Here is a 26,088-nt window from a genome sequence, read left to right on the forward strand (position 1 = left end):
CCCAGGCACCCCGCAACTTAAGAAATTTTTATATAGTCAGGGACATAGGAATTTTCCCCTAATTTTGTAAAGTATAGTAATAATGGCATTATAGTTTTGTAAAACAAAACAAAATCTTTATCTGTTACATAGACAAACCAACACACACACACACACACACACACACACATTGAGGTATTTACTGGTGAAATGACATTATGTCTGCTTTAAAACACCCCAGAGGAAAAAATGTGTTACAGGAAGAAATGAAATAAGATTGGCAAAATGTTCATAATATTGGTACTGGATAATAGGTACAGGGTAACTTATTTCATCTCTCTCTATTTGAAATTCTGCATAATAAAAATTTTAAAAAAGGAAAAGGCATTTTAAGACAGGACATTTCAAAAAAAATAGGACTTCAGACCATTGAATGTATTAGATAGCCAGAGACCTTTAGCCAGTAGTTCTCAAACTTTGATGTGTATCAAAATCACCAGATAAACTAATAAAGACTAGAAAGGCCCAGGCTAGATGAAGTAGGATAGGATCTGGGCCTTTGTATTTTTAACAAGTTCCCAAGTGATACTGATGCCAATCAAAATTTGAGAACCATGGCTCTAAACTTCCATCTGCTAAGCCACACTCAACAACTGAGGACAGCAGAGCCAGATTAATGAATCTCTGGGAAAACAATTACTATTATAATTACTTTACGACAAAGTCCCTCAAATGTCATACACACTATGTAAGAGGGGTGAAATAGGAAAGTAAACACCCACTAACCACACCCCCACCTTACTACCTACATATGGGTTACTTTTTAAAACAGATGGTTCAAGGGTTCAACCACATGCTGAAGAAAGAAGGTCAGAGCATAAGGTTGTCCTTTGAGAGAAGAAAACTTCTGGAAGGAGAAGAATGCTGGCAGAAAGGGACTGGGGCAGAGAGAGTAGGGAGTGGGTAGGAAATGAGAACAAAAAAGAGGAAGATAAGAGGAAAGGGGGAAAAGAAGAGGAGAAATAAAATAAGTGAAGACAACAAATTTTAAAAGGAGGGAATCAGAAGATAAGAGAAAATTAAAAAGGAGATGAAATGTAAAACACTGATCCATTCAACAGACATTTATTTAAGTTACCAGTCTGTGTGGGGCAGTGTGGTGGGTACCAAAAATATAATGGCAACCAAAACTTGTTCTCTTCCTTCAAGCAGCATACACTCTATCGGGAAATGGCAGAGGAGGAAAGGGGATAAAAAGGAGGAGTGAAAAGTAAAAAAGAAAGAATGGGGAAGAGGAAGAGAGGTGAAAGTGGTAATGAGGAATGGAGAAGGGGAGTACATGAGTGAGGGGAAGACAAAATACACTTACCTGCCACGGAACCATACAGCATATAACCTCTTTTTAACATTCCCTTGGTTAAACCTCTGTTATTTCTGTCTCTGGTTATAAATCATCAAGGAAGCATAGTACTGAAATGCCTAGCTTCCATTCACAGTAGTTATTCTGTATTCCAATTTATACTTACACATTCATATGTGTATACGTATATTAGTAACTTCATACTTTTTCATTCATTGTATTACCTAGAGATTTTTTAAATTTTCTTCGTGGGTTTCCTAATAACTCCAATATTTCACTTAATCGCAACGTGACCTCTGCTACCACCACAACATCAATGTCTTCCATTTTATAGCAGTGAATTACTTCATTTATCTGCCACAGAAGATAAACCCACTAAAAAGAGAAAATCAATTAAAATATTACATTGTTGAGTCATATTTTTTTAAACTTAGGACTTCCTTGAAGTCATCATCTTCTAAACATATGGAAATGTTAGACAGGTAAACACCCCCTTATTAGTACATCTTAATTATAAACATCAATGATCCTAATGAATCTGTTTCTATAAACTCATAAAGAAGATTCACCTAAGCTTACAATCTGCATATCTATAGCCATAATGGAAAATTTATCATCTTTTTTTAACGTATTAGTAAAGATGATCAGTATCCTCAAAGTTCTCATTCTCCCCTCACAAAGCAGCTGTTGTGATCACTATCAAAGTCTTACAAAACAGCGAAGGGGAGGCAGGTGTTTCAGGCTCCATGCTAGGTGCCTTCAAAGCTCTCTTTCAAAGCTTAGCACATGAAATTAGCCATCACACTTTGGGAACTAAAATGAGGAAACAACATTACTTTTTCACTTCATTACCTTTTCAGAGTACATGGTAAAAACCAAGCCCATGTACCCTACATACAACACAGAAGTGCAGAGAATACACTTAGAAAAAGGCTCAGTCAGCACCACATTTAAAGAATGGTAGTTATGCAGGTAGATAAATAGGGAAAATTTAGATTTGAAGTGTGTATCACAACTTAAATTAGCAGTAATAAAAAGCAAGTGAAAGGAAACAAAAAGGAGTACTTTATTAGTACTGATTTTCTGGGTGAATCTTGCATAGTCATTTCTGGGCATATTGATCCGCTGAATTCCTAATTTGCATTTCTGCCATAGGAACATTATCATGTCCACAACGATTTCTTTATCAGGCTGAACATTCTGAAAACAAAAATGGTAAAGTAATGGTAAGAATAAGATACACATATAGACACAGCTATATAGCATTTAACATGTGCCAGGGAACATTCTAAGAGCTTTATATACCTACTGCAATGGACTGAATGTTTGTGTCTACCCAAAATTCCTGTGTTGAAATTCTAACTCCCAATGTGATAATATTGGGAGGTGGGGCCTTTAGGAGGTAATTAGACATGAGGGTGAAGGTCTCAAGAGCAAAAATAGTACTCTTATAAGAGGGACTCCACAGGGGGCGCCCGGATGGCTCAGTCGTGCCTTCGGCCCAGGTCATGATCCCGGGGTCCTGGGATCGGGCCCCGCATGGGGCTCCCTGCTCAGCGGGAAGCCTGCTTCTCCCTCTCCCCTACTTGTGTTCCCTCTCTCGCTGTGTTTCTGTCAAATAAAATATTTAAAAAAAAAGAGGGACTCCAGAGTCTGTCACTTTCTTTCTGCCGAGCAATGACACAATGCAAAGACAGCCATCTTATGAACCAGGAGGTGGACCCTCACCAGGCACCAAATCTGCTGGTGCCTTGATCTTGGATTTCTCAACCTCCAGAACTGTGAGAAGTAAGTGTTCCATGTTTAAGCCACCCTGTCTATGGTATTTTTGTTATGGTAGCCCATACAGACTAAGATTTATACCAATTCATTTAATCTTCATGACAACTCTATGAAGTAAGTTCTACTACTATCTTTTTAAATTTTCTGTGTTAAAATAATAAAGAATGGGGAGGGGGATGAATTGTAAGGGGAGAGGGAGTAGGGAGCTGGGAAAGGATATAAACAAGGAGGAAAGAGAGACATAAAGAAACCAAGAGAACATCACACTGTATCAATAGATACCACGAGTATAATGAATACATCTCCTCTCAAATCAGTTATTTGGCTCTTTTCAAAAGAAAACTATAACTAGGGACGCCTGGGTGGCTCAGCTGGTTAAGCCACTGCCTTCAGCTCAGGTCATGATCCTGGAGTCCCAGAATCGAGTCCTGTATCGGGCTCCCTGCTCAGCAGGGAGTCTGCTTCTCCCTCTGACCTTCCCCCCTCTCTGTGCTCTCTCTCTCTCATTCTCTCTCTCAAATAAAGAAATAAAATCTTAAAAAAAAAAGAAAAATATAACTCATTATATCTGAACTAGAAAGATAATGAGTTTATGATTAAAATATACCAAACCTTGAACTCCTTTGGGGCAGCTCTAAGACTTAATTTGCATATGTAGTACCTTGTATGGGACCATAACAGAGATCAATAAATGTTTATTGAATTGAATTGAATGAACTAAGACATACACGATTTTTTTTTAAAAGCCGGGAGTAAAAATTCCTTGCCCTGGGGCACCTGGGTAGCTCAGTCAATTGGGTGTCCCACCCTTGGTCTCAGTTCAGGTCTTGATCTCAGGGTTGTGAGTTCAAGCCCTGCACTGGGTTCCACACTGGGAATGTGGAGTCTACTTTCAAAAAAAAAAAAAAAAAAAAATTCGAGATGAACCATGAGAGACTATGGACTGTGAGAAACAAACTGAGGGTTCTAGAGGGGAGGGGAGTGGGGGGATGGGTTAGCCTGGTGATGGGTATTAAAGAGGGCACATACTGAATGGAGCAGTGGGTGTTATACACAAACAATGAATCATGGAACACTACATCAAAAACTAATGATGTAATGTATGGTGATTAACATAACATAATAAAATTTAAAAAAAAAAATCTGGCTAGGAGCTATACGGGATTAACAGCACAGCTCTGGGCTATTAAAGTGGACCAGAATGGCTTTCTGACACTGAAGAAATTAAAAGTATGGGAAAGGGTAGCCTCTTCCTCCAGAGGGCACTGTTTGGCCTCAGAGATTCAGAGAAAGCAATTGAAGTTAGATTTTTGCATCTGATCATAGGGGCAATGTTACTAGAAGAAGAAATTATAAATAAGTGTAGAAGAAGGGATAAATAAGTTTTGGTCTATTCATACAGTGGAATACCATGCAATAAAAATGAACAATATACAACCACTTGCAAAAATAAGGAGGACTCTTACAAACAATATCAATTGAAAGAAGATGCTGAAAGTATGCATAGATCTCCCTTGACTTATAAACTGAAAATACCATAAATCAAAAATGCATTTAATCTACTGAACATCATAGCGTAGACTGACCTACCTTAAACATGCTCAGAACACTTACATTAGCCTATGGTAGGACAAAGGTCCCTAACACAAAGCCTACTTTATAATGAAGTGTTAACTATCTCATGTAATTTATTGAATACTGTGCTGAAAGTGAAAACCAGAATAGTTATGTGTCTGTCATTTCCCCTCATGATCATGTAGCTGATTGGGAGTCATGGTTGCTGCTGCCCAGCATCATGAGAGTGTATCATACTGCATATTGCCAGCCAGGGAAAAGATCAAAGTTCACAATTTAAAGTATGCTTTCTACTGAATGTGTATTGCTTGTGCACCATTGTAAAATGGAAAAATCTTAGGTTGAATCATCGTAAGACAGGGACCATCCGTATTTTCTGTATCCAATTACATACAACACAAAAAAAACAGGCAAAACTAACCCAATGACTAAAAAGTCAAGATAGTGAGTACCCATGGTAGGGTCAGTGACTGGAAGGGAGCACAGGGGGAGCTACTCCGTGCTGGTCATGTTCTGTTTCTTGAACTGGATGTGCTTCATTTATGAAAACTCATTGAGCTATACACTAGTAAAATGTTTGTCATTATATATGTTATTCATCAATATAAAGGTTTAAAAAAAAAAGTAAGATTCAAGGGGTGCCTGGGTGGCTCACTTGGTTAAGCATCAGACTCTTGATTTTGGCTCAGGCCACGATCTCAGGGTCATGACATCGAGCCACCAGTCGGGCTCTGTGCTCAGCGCAGAGTCTGCTTGTCCCTCTCCCTATGCTCCTCCCCCTACTCATCCTGTCTCTCTCTTTTGAATAAATAACTGAAAAAAACCTTTAAAAAAAAACACAAACGAAAAGTAAGATTCAAAGTACTAAATTTCTAAATATTTCTGTTTTGGAATATAAACATATATCATGTATCAGATAACATTAAAAAAAAGATATGTCAAGTGCCTGGGTGGCGCAATGGGTTAAGCCTGCAACTCTTGATTTGGGCTCAGGTCATGATCTCAGGGTCATGAGATCACCCGCATTGGGCTCTGCACTCAACGTGGAGTTGGCTTGGGACTCTCTCTCCCTCTCCTTTGGCCCCTCCTCCAACCTCTCTCTCTAAAATAAATAAATAAACCTTTAAAAACAAGATATGTCAATGCTTCTGAACTAATCTTTTAAAATTTAGATTATTAAATAAATTATAAAAATAAACAAAATCAAAGCTCATAGGTATTGATTGCTGACGATCAACCTCAAAGGTGGCCAAGAGCATGGGCACAGGACAGAAATGGGACCAGCTTCAGGAACAGCAGAAAAGCTCTCTGTATTGGGTTGGACATAGAAGGGACATGAGCAACCCATCACACCCTATCCTTTCCTCTAAAGAATATTTAATCTTCTTGTCCTGAGTTTCCCCAACTGGTCCTTTATACCTGGATTTAGCAACTGAACTCAAGAACAGAGATCCTCAAGAGGAAACCTTGTCTACTAGGCCTTGAAAAAACAAGTCTAAGGATGACAGATTGGACATCTTGGTAGATTTGGAACATAACTACATCTGATTCCTAGACTGCTAATAGCTCATGATCATTACTAGTTTCTGGAACTATACCTCAATGAAAATATTATGCTTGGAAAACTTGTCTGAAGTTCATCATTAAAATACTTATTTGTAAAAAAAAAAATCCTTGCCCTTTTCAGCCTGGATTATAATTTTTTGGTTTAACCCCAAAAAACAAATAATCCAGTTAAGAAATGGACAGAAGACATGAATAGACATTTTTCCAAAGAAGACATACAAATGACCAACAGACACATGAAAGATGCTCAACATCACTCATCACTCAACATCAGGGACATATAAATAAAACCACAGTCAGACACCACCTCACACCAGTCAGAATGGCCAAAGGGGCGCCTGGGTGGCTCAGTTGGTTAAGCGACTGCCTTCGGCTCAGGTCATGATCCTGGAGTCCCTGGATCGAGTCCCGCATCTGGCTCCCTGCTCGGCGGGGAGTCTGCTTCTCCCTCTGACCCTCCCCCCTGTCATGTCCTCTCTCTCTCATTCTCTCTCTCAAATAAATAAATAAAATCTTAAAAAAGAAAAAAAGAATGGCCAAAATTAACAACACTGAAACAACAGATGTTGGCGAGGATGCAGAGAAAGGGGAACCCTCTTACACTGCTGGTGGAAATGCAAGCTGATGCAGCCATTCTGGAAAGCAGTATGGAGGCTCCTCAAAAATTAAAAATAGAGCTACCCTATGACCCAGCAATTGCACTACTAGGTATTTACCCCAAAGGATAAAAAAATACTGATTCTAAGGGGCACATGCACCCTAATGTTTACAGCAGCATTATCAACAATAGCCAAACTATGGAGAGAGCCCAAATGTCCATCAACAGATGAATGGAGGGTGCCTGGGTGGCTCAGTCATTAAGCGTCTGCCTTCGGCTCAGGTCATGATCCCAGGGTCCTGGGATCGAGTCCCACATCGGGCTCCCTGCTCTGCGGGAAGCCTGCTTCTCCCTCTCCCATTCCCCCTGCTTATGTTCCTGCTCTCGCTATCTCTCTCTCTGTCAAATTAATAAATAAAATCTTTAAAAAAAAAAAACAGATGAATGGATAAAGAAGATGTGGTATATATACACAATGGAATATTACTTAGCCACAAAAAAGAAGGAAATCTTGCCATTTGCAATGACATGGATAGAGTGAGGTGTATTATGCTAAGTGAAATAAGTCAACCAGAGAAAGACAAATACCACATGACTTCACTTATATGTGGAATTTAAGAAACAAAACAGATGAACATAGGGGAAAGAAGGGGAAAAAAAGGAGAGAGGGACAAATCATAAGAGTCTCAACTACGGAGAACAAACTGAGGGTTGATGGAGGAGAGGAGTGTGGGGGATGGGCTAAATGGGTGATGGGTATTAAGGAGGGCACTTGTTGTGATGAATGCTGGGTGTTATCTGTAAGGGATGAATCACTAAATTCTAGTCCAGAAACCAATATTACACTATATGTTAACTAACTAGAATTTAAATAAAAACTTGAAACAAAAAAAAAAAAACCTTTTGTTTAGCTCTCCTACTATAATCATTATATTTGCAATCAAATACCTTTCTGACAAAAATTAAATACCTGTCACAAGTATTTAATAAACCCAGAAGAAATAAAAAACATTTTACCAGTGGAACTTCTCAAATCCCTTACTGTGGTTTCACTTCCCTGAACAAAAGTTAATACAATGCTCTATCATTGTGGTTTTCAAATTTTTTTTAGAATAGTAAAGCCAAATTTTCAAATGAAATTCTATCTCAACAATTGTATATAAAACTAATAAAAACATGTTAGGGTGTTATACCCAAAGCTGAGCTCCTGAGGGAACTTCGGCAAAGCCCTGGGGATCCCTGTAATTCAGTTTTGACACCAGTGCTGTTCTAGTTACTTAAACATTCATACCCACAAATCATCATCTCTAATGGCCATTGTGTGCAAAGTGACTCCAAATAATAACTAAGCGCTGTATTCATGGACTGGAAAGCGGTATTTCATTAAGAATGTTAACTCTAATTGAAACGACTGCCTCATTTCCTTCATTATTAGAAATATAGCTAGCATAGGAATTTTCCAAAAAGGAACAAAAGGAGTTATTATCAAAACAGACTTAAAATCAGAAGTCAGGTTATGACTCAACCTCTTATTTAATGATTAAACAATATAGAATTTTGGCAAGGTGCAATTCCCGTGATATTTTAAATCTGGCTTTAAATTAGCTATAATAACCTCCTTCAACACTATCACCAAGTATTCAAAAAAGCAATTAATTTCACCTGGGGAGAAGCACAGACACAAGAGTACAAGGTTGCTGCCAAATGGAAAATGTCTTCTGAATATCCATAAGTCTTCAAACAAGAATCTAATTCATAAAGTAGAGAAAAATGAAACAAAAAAATCAATTACAAATTTTCAAGTAGAAAAGGCATAGAAACACAGAAATTCTACAAAATGACATAAATGGTACCTGGACAAATATCATGTCACTAAGACATTTCTATACGAAAACTAATCTAAGTGGGCTCTAATGCAATTAAAATAGACTATTACCATTAATCTGCAATCTGTATGCCAACTACATCCAAAATAGAATTGAAAAGGCTTATAATACTAAAACACATGTAAAACATGGCAGTTGAAATAAAAATAACAAAAATATCTATTCAGAAACCACTAGAAAAAATATATGTATCATTGCTTGGTACAAATTATTTACTGCAATTGAACAGCCAGGAAATGCCTTAAGAACATTATAAAACATAAAAAAACATGGGATTAAATCATTCTTGTCAGTCTAAAATTAGAGGTTGCAAATTTTCAGTTATATGTACAATAACTTTTAAGACTTAAAATGTTGGAATGAAAAACTGCCCCTACTGAAAAAAGATGCGAGACCACCAAATCTTCCCTTGCCAAAGGGAACTGATGGCTTTTGATTGACTGCTGTGCTGGCCTCTCACTTACCAACAAGGTAGCCGCCAAGTAGAGCCTTACTCACCTCCTCAAAATCATCACACAGAATGAAACCCAGCATCCTTACAAGGTCTAGGAGCCTGCAGGACCTGGCACCCAGCTATTTCTCTGCCCACATTTCCTACCACATTCTCAAATTCCACCAGCACCACCAGCACACTCTAGCCACGTGTGCCTCCTGGTCACTCCTTCGACAACCAAGCACACTTGGTCTTTGCACGTCCTGTCTCCTCTGCCTTGAACATTCTTGCTCACTTTGCCTAGAGCGTATATTTTATCAGATGAAATTTTAAGTTTTCAAAAAGGCAAATAAATACTCACCATGAAAAGCAATTTTCTTAACATTAATTTGAGCTGATTGTCCTTCTTTGTAATTTTCCATGGGAAAGACCAAACCTTTGTTTCTCTTTACGTTGATTAAAGGTTCTATTGCAACAAGGAGAATTAAATCCTTTTCTGCTTTCTTTGACTCTGGATCATCCTGCCTCTAAGAGAAGTATATCCCACAAGTTAATAATTCAAAGCCATCTTAACAAAATAAAAACAAATTATTGGTTTTGTATATCTTACCTGGAGAAAATCAATAAGCTGCCCAGCTAAAGATTCAAATAAACTCCATTCCTCATAAGTAAAAGCTAACTTTACAAATTTCACAGCAGCATCTATAGAAATAACATTTTTTCCTTTTACAGTAAGTTGCAAAAGAGATGTTTGTGGAAAATCAAGCATTCCATCTGCACCAGTACTTGACACTAGAAAAGGAAAAAGAGAGGTTTGAATGTCATTCATGCAAAGAAATATTTACTAAATATTAACTACCAGATACTGCTAGGCACAAGAGAAACAATGGAAAAGAAGCAAATACAATCCCTGCCTTCACAGAGCTTATACTCTAACGGGGAAACAAGAAATCTTAGCAGGAAAATACAGGGTGCTGTGGGGACAAATGAGAAGGGCATCGAACATGGGTTTGAGGTAAGAGAATGGTCAAGGACGTCCAGCCAGAGGAAGGAACATAGAATCCTAAACACAGAGAATTAGCAAGAGTTAACTAGTCAAATAGGTAGCTAGATATTACAAACTGAAAGCTCAGGAAACAGGTCTATAATAGGGATACAGCTTTAGAGTCACCATTATATATCCATAGTAAACAACAGAAGCAGCCATGGGCAATGTACAGCTGCCTAGGACAGGAGAATTAGGAACCCCAACACGTAAGAGAAGGGTAGAGGGAGAAAAGGCTGCAAAGAAGAGTGTTTAGAAAGGAGTATTCAACAGTAACAAATACTAGAGTGTAAAGGAAGAAAAGCACTGAGAAGGGACCCTTGGATTGAACAAAAAGGAAGTTGTCCATGACATTCTCCGTAGAGTAAAAAAACACATGTATAGTCACCTCGTTTATGGCAAAAGGATACTATAGTCAATGGGGAAAGGAAGGTCTCTTCAATAAATGGTGTTGTGTCAACTAGATGCTATAGGGAAATAAATAAATCTTGATCTCTACCTCATACCAACAAAAACAAAATTGAGACCTAATGTGAGAGGTAAAATAATAAAGCTTCTAAAAGAAAACATTGGAATATATCTTTATGACATTACAGTACAGAGAATTCTTAAACATGACACAAAAATGGTTAACTATAAAGGCTATACTGATAGACTGGACTACATTAAAGTTAAGAATTCCTGTTCCTTAACAGCTATAATTGAGAATGAAAAGGCAAGCCACCAAGTGGGAAAAGATATTTGCAATATATATATTCAACAAAGAACTCATATCCAGAATCTATAAAGAATTCTGACAAACCAATAAGAAAAAAGCAAATAGCCCAATAGAAAAATGGGCAAAAGATGGTTCACAAACTGGCCCCCTTCCACGGAGGGCAAGGAGAGACTAAAGAAGAGGCAGACCACTCCAGATTGGTAGGTGGTCATTTTAATAAAGCAAAGGAACTTACATATAAGGCTTGTCTATATAGTTTCCCCAGAAGATTTAACTGGGTTCAGTCACGTATACCATCCACCTGGTCTCAACAACACCTTAGCCTCACAAGGCTACATCCTTGAAACCACTGCTAGTACAAGAATAGCAGGTAGGACATACACACCAAGGACAGGGTGGGGTGGGAGATGGGGACTATAAGGAGCCTCCAAATGCCTGGGTCCAGCTCAAGAATTAACTGGTAGTCATATCCTCTTGATGACCTCCTCCAACAAATCTGAACAGGCACTTTGCAAAATAGGATATCCAAATGGTGAAGAAATATATGAAAAAGTGCCCAACTTCATTAGTCATCAGAGAAATGCACATTAAATCCATAATACTACTGAATTTGCTGAATTCATACCAGAATGGACAAATGAAAAAGACAAATAAATCTAAGGGTCCAAATTTGGAGCAATTAGAACTCTCATAAAATGCTGCTGGTGGTATAATCGGTAACAAAAATAAATAAATAAATAAACCATTTTGGAAACCAGTATCCACTACAGCAAAACACACACATACCCTATGCTGTATCAATTCCACACCAAAAGAAATGCATAGCAGATAATGTTCTCTTTCAGCAATTTACAAAACAAGCAGGCCAAAAACATCAGTAGGAATAGAGAAGACTTAACTACATGATTTACAAACTTCACCTAATCAACATATATATAAAGCAATGTACCCAACAATGAAAGAACATATAGTCTTTTCAAGTATATACAGACTATTTACCAAAATTGACAAGTTAGGCCATAAACCACACCTCAACAATTTCAACAACTTCAAAGAATATCAAATAGAATATGCTTTCTGGCCACAATATAAGTAAGCTAGAGATCAATACAAAAAAACAATTAGCATATCTCCATGCTTTTTGACTCATGACACGGTATCCAAAAAAAAAAAAAAGCACAGTGGGCATTTGAAAATATTCTTAACTAAATGATAATGAAGGTATGATAAATCAAAACTTCAGGTACATAGCTACAGTTGCATTTAGAGACAAATGCCTTAATATGCATATGTTAAATAAGGATAAATCCTAAAACATCAATGATCTAAGCTTCCAAGTCAATAAATTTTTAAAAATCAGCAAAGTAAATCCAAGAGAGTAGAATAAGAGAAATAATAAAGAACAGAAACTAATAATATGGAAAACAAATATACAATAGAGAGGATAAACACAAATATTGCTCATGGAAAAAGACTAATGAAATTGGTAGACTCCTGAGGAAACTAATGAAATGAGAGAAAAAGGCAAGGTGACCACTACTAGGTATGAAAAAGAGGAGCCCAGACACCTACAGATCTTATAAAGAAGATTAAGAAGATCATAATGAGATATTATAAACAATTTTATAAAAATTTGAAAATATTGGATCAAAAAAATCAAATTTTTTCAAGTCCTATTTACCAAACTGATAGATCTTTTTAATGAAAAGAAAGCCTAAATCATTTTATATCTACGAGAAATTTTTAATCCATAGTTAAAAACCTTTCCACAAAGAAAATTCCAGGTCCAAATGCCTTCACCAGTAAATTCAATCGAACATGTAGGAAGAAATAACATCAATCTGACACAAAATCTTTCAGATAAGAGAGAAAGAGAGTGCACTTCTCAACTCTTTATATGAGGTCAATATGACCTTGAAAGCAAAACCTAAAAAGGACATTACAAGAAAGGAAAATGTCTCATGAACAGAGAAGCAATATAATAAACATTAGCAAACAAAATCAAATAATATATCAAAAGGATAATCCTCACCTCCACATTAGACTTATTCCAAAAATATAGGGTGGTTAAAAATTAGATAAGCAATCAATGTAATTTACCACATTAATAGAAATAAACTAGAAATCCATTCAATCAACTCAATAAATCCAGAAAAGGCTTTTGATGAAATTCAACAACTATTCAGAATTAAAAACAAACAAACGAAACTCAGCAAACCAAGAATAAAAGAAACTTCCTTAATATGCAAAAAAGGTATCTAAAAAAATCCTTCAGCAAACATCAAAATTAATGGTAAAATGTCAAAAGCTTTCCATGTGAGATCATAAATGAGACAAGGATATCTGCTATCACCACTTCCATTTCATGTTTTATTAGAGATCCTATCCAGTGCAATAAGCCAAGAAATGCAAGAAAGGAAATTAAAAGATTAAGAATTGGAAAGAAAGAAATACAATAGTCATTATTCACAGGTTAAGATGATAATATACCTAAGCAAATCCAAAAGAAAATCTCATAAATTATTTAAATTATCAGCTGAGTTTAACAAGATTGCTGAATTTAAGATAAAAAAAATTGGGTATCAGTTTCTTATATGTGGAATACGATACTAAAATTTTTGTTTTTCATGTTCTACCATAATATATTATTTTAACAAATTATTTACTTATTAAAAGTTCTTTTCCTGCCATAAACAGTTCTGAGACAACATCACGAACTTCTACTTCATCTGTAACAATGGGTCCAGTTTGTAGTGTGCGCCTATTTGAATCAGAAAGAGCTTCTAAGACAGCCAGAAACCGGGATGCGGTGCTGTCAAACATCTCATCCAACAGCCGCTCTGTGACAGTACGTGGCCATGGCAACTGGAATAAAAACAAAAACAAAAACCACAGTCCACTTCTTTAAAGTTCTACAATGTTTAATATTATAAGCAAAGAGAAGTAAGGCATGCTTCATTAATGCTAAGAGAGTGGCTGGCCTATCAATGAGATGGTTACTTTTACGGTGTTCATTTTTGAGGTGTTTCTCCAGACTCCATTAAAGTTTATGTCATGACACCATTACATTGAAGACTGCTATTTCTTTACGTTCGTGTTTCCGAGGCAGCATTAAAAGGCTGTTTATTACCGTGTTTTTATTAGGGCAACATCAATCTCCATATGCTTTGTGTTACCTTAATTACAGCCTTCAGGAACTGATACTCAAACTTTGATTGCCTAGGAGTCTCTCAGGAGGGCTTTTTTTTTTTTTTTTTAAGATTTTATTTATTTATTCATGAGAGAGAGGCAGAGGGAGAAGCAGGCTCCCCAAGGAGCACGGAGCCCGATGCAGGACTCAATCCCAGGACCCCGGGATCATGACCTGAGCCAAAGGCAGACTCTTAACCATCTGAGCCACCCAGGCGCCCCTCAGGAGTGCTTTTTAGATTCACAGACCAAATCTTGAGATTCAGTGGGTCTAGATGGGGCACTTTTCATAAGCACCACAGGAAATTCTAATGCAGAAGGTCCTTAAACCCAAATTTGAAACAATATTTCACAGTATAAATAGCTGGTCTTGTGGTAGTTAACGAAAGAAGAACTGACTAGCTGTATAGTAATATGCTAATGACTGTTAGAGCCCTATATGAATTCCCAGCCACTCTGCTTTGTATCATCCCGGAATGATTTCCCCTCCTGCCTATGACTTGCCTCTACACTATTCTTCTGACAACTGATCTGTTCTCTGTTTAGATTACCAGTAAGTAAGAGAAGTAGCTCTGGTCAGCTTTTCTAGAATCCATGTCCAGTTAGAAGATACCCATCATTTTCCCCATGATTCCCCTGCTTCTCTCCTCTTCTTGGGGCAAAGTCAGAAAGACAGAAAAACATAAACAGGGTGAAAACTGCTTTGGACTATTTCTCCTCAAACATCAACTTCTCTACTCATTAGCTTCTATGACTTTTCAATCCATAGGTTAACTGAGAGGTTAAAAACCTCAATAAACTTGAACTTCATGCCCTAGCCTTTTACAAACAGAGGTAAAGGTTTCTTCTAAGATTTTTACTGTAGGTTAAAACAGAGCTTTTAAAAAATTATACTTAAAAGCATAATAAACTTTCTAATAATCAGAAGTATTCAAAATGAAATTATAAAAACCAAAGATTATAGTTAAATTGTTTTTAGAAATACCATAGAAAAACTAGCAAAAAGTAAAACAGAATATTTATCAGCTGTAGATGAATACCAAGTAAAACATTTTAAAATATAAATATTTAAAAGGTCTATAAAAAAGATTTAAGGCAATAAAAAAACAATGGGTTGCCAAGCATGACAAGCAAATTATTAATGTCTACAAAAACGAGTTCATTTAAGTATATTTTAAAAATTAAAATCTCTAGTAGATAAATGGTCAAAAACTGTGGAAGATAAAATCCACAGAAGGAAATAAAAAGAGTAAAAACAAATATAAGGGAAAGTTGGATCAAAGAAATAGTTAAAATGACAAGCCATGTTAAAAAAACTGAATTATTAAAAAAAATAAAGAGGGATGCCTGGGTGGCTCAGTCAGTTAAGCATCTGACTCTTGATTTAGGCTGAGCTCATGATCTCGGGGTCGTGGGATCGAGCCCCGAGTCGGGCTCTGTGCTCAGCGCAGAGTCTGCCCTAGATTCTCTCTCTCCCTCTCTCCTGCCCCTCCCACCGTGTGCGCGCTCTCTCTCTCTCTTTCTCTCTCAAATAAATAAATAAATAAAAATCTTTTTTAAAAAATAATAGCAAAATGATAACAACTAGTAGTGAAATTGGTACCTGCAGGCTGTACCTTGCATAGCTGTTTCAGAAATCAATTTGGGAATATATATCAGGTGAAATAAAAGTGCTTGTATCCTTTGATTCAAATCCCACACCTTGAATTTTGTCCACAGGAAATTAAAAAAATAGCACATGGAAGCTGTTGATTACTTCAATATTTAGAATAACAAAGAACTGGAAACAACTAAAATTTTAAATAGTAATAAAAATATTTGACAAGTTACAGTACAAATACTGCATAGAGTATGTTGGACCATCTTTAAAAACATGAGGTTGGATGAGAAGCTAAATGACATGATCCAGATAGTCTGTTCGACTTCTAAATACTATGGTATCTATGACATCTACTCCATGAGATGTATTATGTTAATCTCCAACATAATATACCTAGCCCAGTCAAGCTTAATTTCTCACTTTGTTTGCTCCTGCTTCCAAGCTATGATTGTGCTCTTGTCCTGTACTTAGAATGTTTTATCCTCTCCTCCCTATCCACTCAAATCCTGCTCATTATTCCAAGGCCATTCAAAAAGACAGAACTGTGACTTTGCTTTTCTATATTCCACCATACTTGTAACCACAGCAGGCATTTGATACATTCTGTTAAATGAATGAATAAAAATAAATAATAGTAATAGCTAATATTCCTGAGGACCTACTGCATGCCAGAAACATTCTAAGGGCTTTACGTGTAATTCATTTAATCTCTACCATTATTTCCTTCTTAATACTCATCACAAACTATAATTACTATACTTATTTATTATGTAATTTCTCCACTAGAATGTAACTCCTATCTATCTTGTTCATATAGCAGGTACTTTAAAAATATTTATTGAATGAATCACTAAACAGTCAGTCATTAGGAGTACGGCTTAGTAGTCCTTTAAAGGAATCTTTTGAAAGTCAAAATGATTAACTGTGAGTTCACAATGGACTTACAAATTCAGAAATGTTTTATAAAATAGATTTAACGCATATTGAAATTATTTTCTTTTGCAGACACATAATAAAATTATTTCATACATATAAAGCAGAACATTCTGCAAAGTATGTCAAGGTAATATACTATGACTTTATAAAAAGGGTATGTTGACTATTCCCTATAGAAACTACTAACTAAACAATTATAACTTTTTTCTAAAAAGATATACCACCAGACTTTTCCATAAGATAATTATCTTAAAGGAAACCAGAAATAGATGTGTTTTTAATGTAATGTTATCTGGAATTTGAAACGCTTCTCTTTGGAAATATATTTAATTTTTATTGAAGGATGATTATAAAGCATTATAATATGCTAATTAATGACAGTCTTGCAGCTTTGGATACTTAAATTTGGTTTGCTCAGAGAAAAAAAAATTGCTAGCCAGAAAAAAAAAACAACCTACCCCATGCTCTCTTACAAATGCTATAGAGCGTTACTACTCAACAATACCAGATGCGGGGGTGCCTGGGCGGCTCAGTCATTAAGTGTCTGCCTTCGGCTCAGGTCACGATCCCAGGGTCCTGGGATCGAGCCCCACATAGGGCTCCCTGCTCAGCGGGGGGCCTGCTTCTCCCTCTCCCGCTCCCCCTGTTGTGTTCCCTCTCTTGCTGTGTCTCTCTGTCAAATAAAAAAAAAAAAAAAAAAAAACAATACCAGATGCAGGCAGTTCCACAGCTCATCCAAGGAATTACCTATGATTGGGCAAGTCACCACCCCCACTGATTATCCACCACTCGTCAGTAAGGGATATGATTTTAAAAGGATGTATGAAATGTACCTCTGGGCTCAGCAGCCAACATACCATAGTCAAACTAAGAAGCAATAAAAAGCTACCATGCCCACATAATTTTTGTATTTAGATATTATGATTTATTTTAGAGAAAAGAAAATTAACTTCTCTGAAATGTTATAAGAAGAAATGCATGAAGAGAGCAGCAGTTATCGGAGTAATGAGAAAGCACTGGACCAGAGTCCTGCGGCTGCCTTTGTGACCTTTGAGGCCATAATTTAAATACTCTGGGCTTTATGTTCCCACATGTAATAGGACAGGACTGGACCAGACGATTTCTTAAATTTCCTCCAGGTTCTGAAATTCTGTTACTCTCCTGTCCAAAACCGCTCATCTTCCCCTTCACTTTCATTTTTGGTCCCTACCAAGAAGTTCACAGAAAACTTTACAGCCATCTAGGATAGTCAGGGAAAGCTTCAAAACAAAAACAGAACTGGGCCTTCAGGGATACTGAGATTCAGAAAGGCAAGGGCAAGACAGCGGGAGGACAGGGCAGGGCGGAGGGGGCAGAGGACCCCAGAAGGCGTAACTCTGTCCTAGTCTTCCCCGACAGCCCTTGGTGCTGATGGCCAAACACGCCTGTCGCCAGGACAGCCGTGCGACGAGTCTTGACCTGTGAGAAGAGACTGCGCTCCCTCCCGTGCTGGGCATTATTGCCTGCGCGCAATCCTCCAGGGCTTTCTCCAATGCCCCACGGCAGAACAACCAGCAACCTTCAAAATGAGGGCTTCTCCTCACCCTGAGCCTTAGCAGAGACCCCTGTGAACTGTCGTAGCCATCATGTCAGTGGGAAATAAAGGTTGTTTTAAGCCACTGAGATATGGAGGTTGTTTTGCCTCAGTGTAGCCTAGTTCCTGAACACTCCCAAGGGTGAAGTCTGAAGCTGCGGAGAGAAGGTGCCTCTACCTTCTCTCCAACCTCAAAGCCCACTAAGCTAACGCCAAGCAGTCAAAGACACAGGCCTCCGTGGCACCACTCCAAGTCCACCTTTGAACCTTTCTCAGGCTCTTCTTCTTCATCTTGCCCTTTAAGGTTACAAAACTGGGATTGTGGGAAGGTACAAAACTTTAAGAAAGGGATGGAGTGAGGCTGTGTCCAAAGTGGGAAGGCATTCCTCTATTTGCCACTGGTGCTGAGAACAGGGGGCAGGATTTAATACTGAGTGACCAGGCTTCAAAGATGGGGGAGATATAACACAAATACACTGCAGAAAGAATCTGAACAAGAGAAGACATTCTTAGACTTACAGTTTGAGCTTCCCTCAGGTTAACTCTTATCTTTGGTCTAAAGAAACTTTTGTTTTTTCTTCTAGATTCAAATACTCCTCTTTTGAAGATCATCACTGCCATCTGTCTCAGAAAAAGAATGAGGTAACAATGGAATGCACTTCTCAACCGCTAATATTAAGTACTTAATCAACTATATAGTGCAGTAAATTTATTTTATTTCATGAAACTTTTATACCTTTATTGTGGCCTCTCTATAATGTCTTCTAGATTCTTCCTGTGATTGTGAGGAACTCATTAACTCCAGTTGCCTTAACTCATCAATTTTAGCTAAAGCACGCCGAGCAAATGCCTGTATGCGATTAAAATAAATTTAATTCATAATAAGTGAGAGTATAGTGATTAAAAATGTATCAAGACAGCATGTTTTATTCTTCCAGATACTTGATTTAATTGGTGAATTAAACTCTAGGTTGATGCTAACTCCTTATAACACTATAACTATCCCATCGATCATTTCCTACAAGCATCCCAAAATTCTGCAGGTCTAAAGTTAATAAGCTGTCAGATATGCTAACTTTATGAATCAAGAAAATCAAAAAAGTAAGAAAAGCCAAATTCTGTAGCTTCATATAGATGATCACTTCTCTGGTATCACATACACACACATACACAGCACACACACTCCTCCTCAAAATACTGACTTTCTTACTAAAGCATCCTGTACTATCTAGTCAACTGTTCACTTTGTCCACTAAATTGTGAGGTCCTCCTCATAGGGTCTTATTTATTTTTGTATCTCTAGTACCCAGCATATAGGAAGTATTTACTACTATGTGGACAAAAAAGAAGGAAGGAAGGAAGGCAGGCAGGAAGGATGGAAGGAAGGAAAGGAAGGAAGGAGACCCACTTATTTAATCAGATCACCATTATTATGATTCTCTACAGTTCAATTTATGTCATTTATTTTACCATTTCTTTGAAATATTTCATCTATAATTTATAATTTTTCATGAAGATGCTTCTAGACATAATAACACACATGAAGGGTTAAATTTTCCAATAAGGAAGAATTCCAATAGGAATCAAATAGTCCAAACTGTGTATATGTTCCCTTCCCTGACAATTTTAATAGCTACAGAAACATATCACCACTAGTACACTCTAACTGTACATGCATGGTGAATAGTTTCTAGAATGTACCCCAGGCTAGAAAATGTACCCCTCAAGGGCTGCAATAGGCTATTCAGGATGAGCCACTACCACCCAACCCTTCAGAATTAGTTTGGGCAGGAAACATTAAATGTAAAGAAGCCGCTAACTGGCCTGATGGTTGTGAAAAGAAGATTTGTACAGCTGTGATGGCTCTGTCCTGCACAGGACTTCCAGCCAAGAGGCTGAGTGAGGGCTGCAATCCAGCCCCCCCTGCACTCAGCAGACCATGCACTCTGTGCAGGCCTGAAGGAAGGGGTGCCTGCTTCTGATTCTCACCAAGCCCTCACCCACTGACAAGCCAGCTACCACGTACTGTAGAGACGGCACCTTTGTTCATGGACACAGAGGTACCATAAAGGCTAACAGAAGCGCCTAGTGGCTAAGTTACATTTCAAGTATTCGGTCTAAGAGACACACAGGAAAAGAAGAAAAACAAGAAATCGGGCGTATTAAACAAATGGCAGCTGGAAGCAGAGAAAAGCAAGACAAATGGACTGTAGGGAGACTGGAAGGAAAGTGACTCGCATACAAGCATCCAATGAGGAAGGTAAGATATCCGAAATCTTGTTCAGAAAAGGGGCAGAGGAGGCAGAAGTGAACGGAGAAGAAAGGAGAGAGCAGAATGTAGAACAAGAGATCAACAGAATGGAGAAGCCAAGCACATTTCTGCAAATAAACCCTGGGACTTGTGTGTTGTCCCAGTGCGATTCTTTAGGTTTTGTTTGTCTGTTTGTGTTTGTGTTGCTGGGCATCTGAAGAAGAAAATGCTGAAGAACTTGTATTTTTAATTTTTTTATTATTATTTTTTTATTTATTTATTCATGAAAGTCAGAGAGAGAGAGAGAGGCAGAGGCAGAGGGAGAGAAGAAGGCTCCCCGCCTAGCAGGGAGCCCGATGCGGGACTCGATCCCAGGACCCTGGGATCATGACCTGAGCCGAAGGCAGACGCTTAACCATCTGAGCCACCCAGGCGCCCCATAACTTGTATTTTTAAATACTGGAATCCTGAGGATGGAAGGCGGCCCACCTCTCCGTGAATGCCAGCCTGGCAGTCATAGTAGCCCTGGCATACAGCAGTGTAAAGGGTAGCTCTCCACGTCAAGTACCGGACCGACAGGAGGGGGACCGAGAACTCCATACACATGCTGGCCCACAGGAGGTACTCCAAGGCCTGAGGGAGAAAGAGCACACTCGAATGTATTTCCATTTTAAGCTATCAGTGACGATTTCTATCTAATATAACCAAATTATAAGTCGTGAGCACAAGTTGCTGACTGCTTAAACCAAAAATACCATAGATAGTAAGTCAAGAGAACACAAGCATTTAAAAAGTAAAGGAATAATTTCAAGAACTCGAAATCTCAAGTTAGTGATTTTAGAATGTCTTCCTTCTTAGCTCCTAACGTGCTCTGAACTCAGCTGGTTTTTATTAATACCTGTCAAGTGTCCACAGCAGTGTAGGAGGTAATTTACATTATGTTTCTATACCTACATATCTCCGTTACATCCAATGCCATTAATATGCTCACATGGGTGTGATTCCAAAGCTAGACTGTAATCTCTTTGAAAACAAGAATGGCACTTTGTTATTACATCATCAGCACCTGAAAGAGTACCAGGCACACAGTAGATAACCCCAAGTGCTATTAAATGAATTCAGTGGACAAACTTAAAGTCAGCAGAATCAACACAGGAGAGCTAACAAGTCTTTGAGTCTCTCAAGAAAATAATGATAATAAATTTGGACAACAGAATAAAGTCCTTCTCCCAATAACAAATTCGGCCCTCAATAATTGAGGAAGTAATTAAGGAAAAATATGTAATAGTCAACTCTTGAAAAGGCAAATCATCAAAATGATCCAGGAGCTTCATATGCATAAAGCAAACCCAGCAGACTGACATAGTATTTAATAGTAAAAATAGATAAAACACCGATAACATTCAAACCCTATTACCATCTCTGGAGCCTTCAAAGACAGTACATACAACACATGTGCAAGCATCTCAGCTTTCTCATCTAAGAGAAAGAAACCTGAAAGGCCAGAATTCTCCACTGTCTAGTCAGTTTTGATTCCGGAGGGAAAGAGAGTGCTGGAAGTAGAGCAGAGTTTGACACAGAACTATAATATTCTTTGCTATCCACTAAGCTCATCCCACCAGAATGTAAAGTCACTCAGGAAAGGGACCTTGTCTGTCTTGCTCACCACCATATCCCCGTCTCCTAAAACTATCTGGCATGTAATGGTAAATATTACATAAATATGTGTTGACTGACTGACCTTCATCAAAAAGCTCCAGTTAATGGTGCTAAATGTGGAACTATGTCAAGTAATCATAGACTCAAAGGGCTGAAAGTCAATCTAATTTCATCCCCACCAATATCACTGGCACCACCACCAGATGTCCTATACCTTCCCCTGTCCAAGAGTTCTCACCTCTAGTAACAAGGAACATGCCACCAGAAGACAATTCTAAAACATGAAAAGTGCTTCCTTAATCTGAAATGAAATCCGCCTGGATATACCTCCAGTGCACTGGTCCCAGTTATGCCTTCTGGAATAACACAAAACCATCCCAAGCCCACTTGCAACTTACAGCCTTCCAAGAATCGGGAAATACCTATGCATCTCCCCCATCTCTCTCTCTCCAGGATAAACATCCCTGGGCACTTTTTAGATCTCCTAGGACTGCACTTCCCTTCTCCATCATGGTTAGTCTCCCGTGGTTTTGCTCCAGGCTGCCAAAGTCCTTCTCCACAGTAAAATGAAACTTTCAGTCCCTGGTTCTGGACACTACGTCTCTAAGTGGGCCCAGGGTTGTTTTATTGCTGTTGTGGTTGTGTTGTTGTTGTTTGCTAAACTTGCCACGCTGTGAACTGAGGTAGAATTAACAGTCATCCAAATGAGTTTTCTCACATTTGTCGCACAAAAATCCTATCGTGGATTTTTGCATATGTACTGTGGTTTATGGGGGTATGGGATCAAACCATGTATAAATTTTCCCCCTTTAAATTCACAATCTTTTCAAAACCCCTTGGGATCCCTGATATTAAAAATTTCATATTTCAAAATAAAAATAGCTTTAGTCACCAATTGCTCATATTACATTTGGGTTCATATTCAGACTTAGAATAAAAGACCCCGATCACATATTTTAGTGCCAGAGGGACCTTAAAAGTAACCCAATCTAACTCCAAGAGGCTAAACTGCTTGTAAGCAACAGAGCTGGGGTTGGAATTCAGGTCTTTGGACTCCCAAGTACAGCAGCGTTCCTTCCACAATATGGGGCAGCCCTGACAAAGGGAGAGTTCTGAAAACCCATCATTCCACTTAGGGTTCTGAAAAACTGTCAGGTTTAAAGATGAAAAAGCCATTTCTAAAAAAAAAAAAAAAAATCTTAATTTGTAGCCTTTTTTTCTTGCCCCTAAAAGCTCAGAAAAAGAATTTATATTAATAAAAAAAAAGTTGATGGGATTTCACTGAACTGTTCTCTTTATAAGGGAAAAAAATTTTTGAAAAACCCAGTTATAAGAGCCCAGCAAGAGCATGGCTCCGGTGTTGAGCAGGAAAAAACACACGCGATTCATCATCTCAGCCACAGGATGGCGCTGCAGCACCATTTATGTCCTCTTGTACCCTTGGCTGAAAACAACACTGAGAGGCATTTCAAAGTTTGGATTTGAAGTTTACGTAAAGGTACGTGGAATAATTTGACAGTAATTGTTCAAACCACAAAATTTTACTAAACTATTTCAGTTCTATAGTAAAATGAAACAGAAGTCAATTTTTTTTTTAATGAATAGATTCTACCGTATTTCTCTAATGTTTGCTGAGTACCCTACTACAGTTGTAAATGCCTCAGAAGAAATTACAGATTAAACCATACGTGAAAGGGAAGTTGTCATATGTCTTTAGGAAACGAGGCTTCAGAAATCTGGCTTCCCTCCACTCCCTAAGGTTAGGCGGGTGACCTGTCTGAGCACGAAGGTCTAAATGTTTCGCATCTAGGGAAAAGTCCCTGGTCGGTCCTGGTCTTCAGGACATCTTCAGGAATACAGAGTCATGTCGAAAACTATTAACCCTCCTACACGGCTCCTCCATTCGAATAGGTGGGCCAAGATAGGATGGGTCATGACAAGACTGAATTTAGTCAACAGGCATGCATTACTCTCACGTTGTTGAGAAACAGTACAGTTACAGTATAGCATTGGCCTCTGCTACACCTCTCTTTGAGACATTGAGCCTCAGCCTCCTCATCTTTAAGATGAAGGTAGTAGGGGAGCCTGGGTGGCTCAGTTGGTTAAGCCACTGCCTTCGGCTCAGGTCATGATCCTGGAGTCCCGGGATCGAGTCCCGCATCGGGCTCCCTGCTCGGCAGGGAGTCTGCTTCTCCCTCTGACCCTCCCCCTTCTCATGCTCTCTCTCTCTATCTCATTCTCTCTCTCAAATAAATAAACAAAAAAAATCTTAAAAAAAAAGATGAAGGTAGTAATAGCACCTTTCTCAAAGTGGTGGTATGAGGATTAAATGAGATAATATGTGAAGAAAGTGCTTAGCAGCATACCTGATAAATGGCAGGCATTCATTTGACAAATGATGATGATGATGAGATAGATGCACACCTCATAAGACTATACTGAGCATTATGTATGCAAAGCCCTTCACGTAATACCTAACACATAGTAGGGATTCAACAGTAATAACAAATGGTAGCCATACTGTCTAGATCCTGTAGGAACAGGAGCTTAGATGGCTCTAGGACGACACCAGGAAAAGCCTGGGGATCCCATGTCTGTTTCTCTTTCTGCTGTATGCTACGACAGACTCAAATTCTAAAACTGCTCACACTCAGAAGTGCTCAGATGTGGCTGGACCTCCAAGGGCTTGTCCCCATTAGATGGACCCATCAAGTTCATGTATAGCCTCAGCTCAGGAATCAACTTGCCAGCTGAGGGCTTGGGAATTTCTGGGTGAAAATTATTAATTTCCGTGAAATGTATTATAGAGAACAAACTGAAAGAATCTCATTCTAATCTGCAAGTGCCAACTGTACAACCACCCACCACCCCAAATTCTTGCATCCCTCACTCCCCCTACTCCTATCCCACAAGACTGGGACCACAGAACTATCCTCCTTCAGCCCTTATCTTGTCAGACAAAAGCTCAAGTTCAATAAGGGGGAGGGGAGATGTCTTATGCAGGATCTAAATAAAATTATTTTAAGATGACTATCGCATTAAAGTAAAATTCTCTCAGCATTACTAAGTACAAACACTAACAGTTCCATCTTGGCACAGAGAGCTCTGCCCTTCGAGGCTTCGGCAGACAAAAGCTGTAGCAGACCAAGCCACGATGGCTCCGTGCAGCAGGGTTTGTTGCTACAGCAAGTGCAACAAGAGTATGCAAATCCTCTTTAGGAAATCATCTGGAACTGAATGTAGAATTGTTGGAATAGTGTGTAGGCCACATTTACATTATTCATGAGACAGCCTCCCCTCATTTCAATTTACATCCAAAACACTGGCACAGAGCTTGCTCGAGTCACTGTCAGTAATAGAGCTTTTAAATGTGAGGAACTAAACAGAGAGAGAACACATAATTAATGTTATGCATCGAGCATGCAAGTATCTTTGCTTCCATTTTTATTTTTTAAGCATTGTCAAATTTTAAGATACTTGGCTATATTTTGAGGAAATAAGAAAAAAAGTAACTGCACTGAGTATTAGAATATTCAGTATAAGGTTTCGCATGCAGTAAAATAAATAAATAAATAAAGCAGTAATGTTTCAGATACCAGAAACAATTCAAGCCTGCTCTCAACGGAAGTGTATTCTCCCTTCTTGGCCTACATTCCAATGACTGGACGTTGACACATGGAATAAATATGTCTCCTACAGACAATAGTGCTACCAACATTGAAGGGAAGTGTCAGCCACTTCCTCAAGCTAAAACTGAGCAGTAAGTACTAGTAAGTATGAATCTTATTATAAAATAAAGACCCGTTGCCCTCAGCTCATAAATGGGACAATGTTTAGGTGGACATTCACCCAACTAGCATGTGGGCCGTAAGTCAAGTCAAAGCTGGTGGAGGAGAATGAAGTCCAAACTCCATAGCAAACATAAATAGAGTCACCAC

At 38.3% G+C, this 26,088-nt stretch overlaps 1 protein-coding gene across 1 annotated transcript in view; it reads right to left on the reverse strand.

Moving 5' to 3' along the window:
* The window catches only part of CFAP54 (cilia and flagella associated protein 54), a 294,732-nt gene that overhangs the window by 247,168 nt on the left and 21,476 nt on the right, over positions 1-26,088 (reverse strand). Inside the window, 9 exon segments of the mRNA XM_044914733.1 lie at positions 1,564-1,714; positions 2,405-2,539; positions 8,523-8,608; positions 9,541-9,706; positions 9,790-9,971; positions 13,609-13,807; positions 18,760-18,861; positions 18,977-19,090; positions 20,981-21,124. Coding sequence (XP_044770668.1) covers positions 1,564-1,714; positions 2,405-2,539; positions 8,523-8,608; positions 9,541-9,706; positions 9,790-9,971; positions 13,609-13,807; positions 18,760-18,861; positions 18,977-19,090; positions 20,981-21,124 — 1,279 coding nt within the window.

Source organism: Neomonachus schauinslandi, chromosome 5 (genome assembly GCF_002201575.2).
Source record: "Neomonachus schauinslandi chromosome 5, ASM220157v2, whole genome shotgun sequence".
NCBI lineage: Eukaryota > Metazoa > Chordata > Mammalia > Carnivora > Phocidae > Neomonachus > Neomonachus schauinslandi.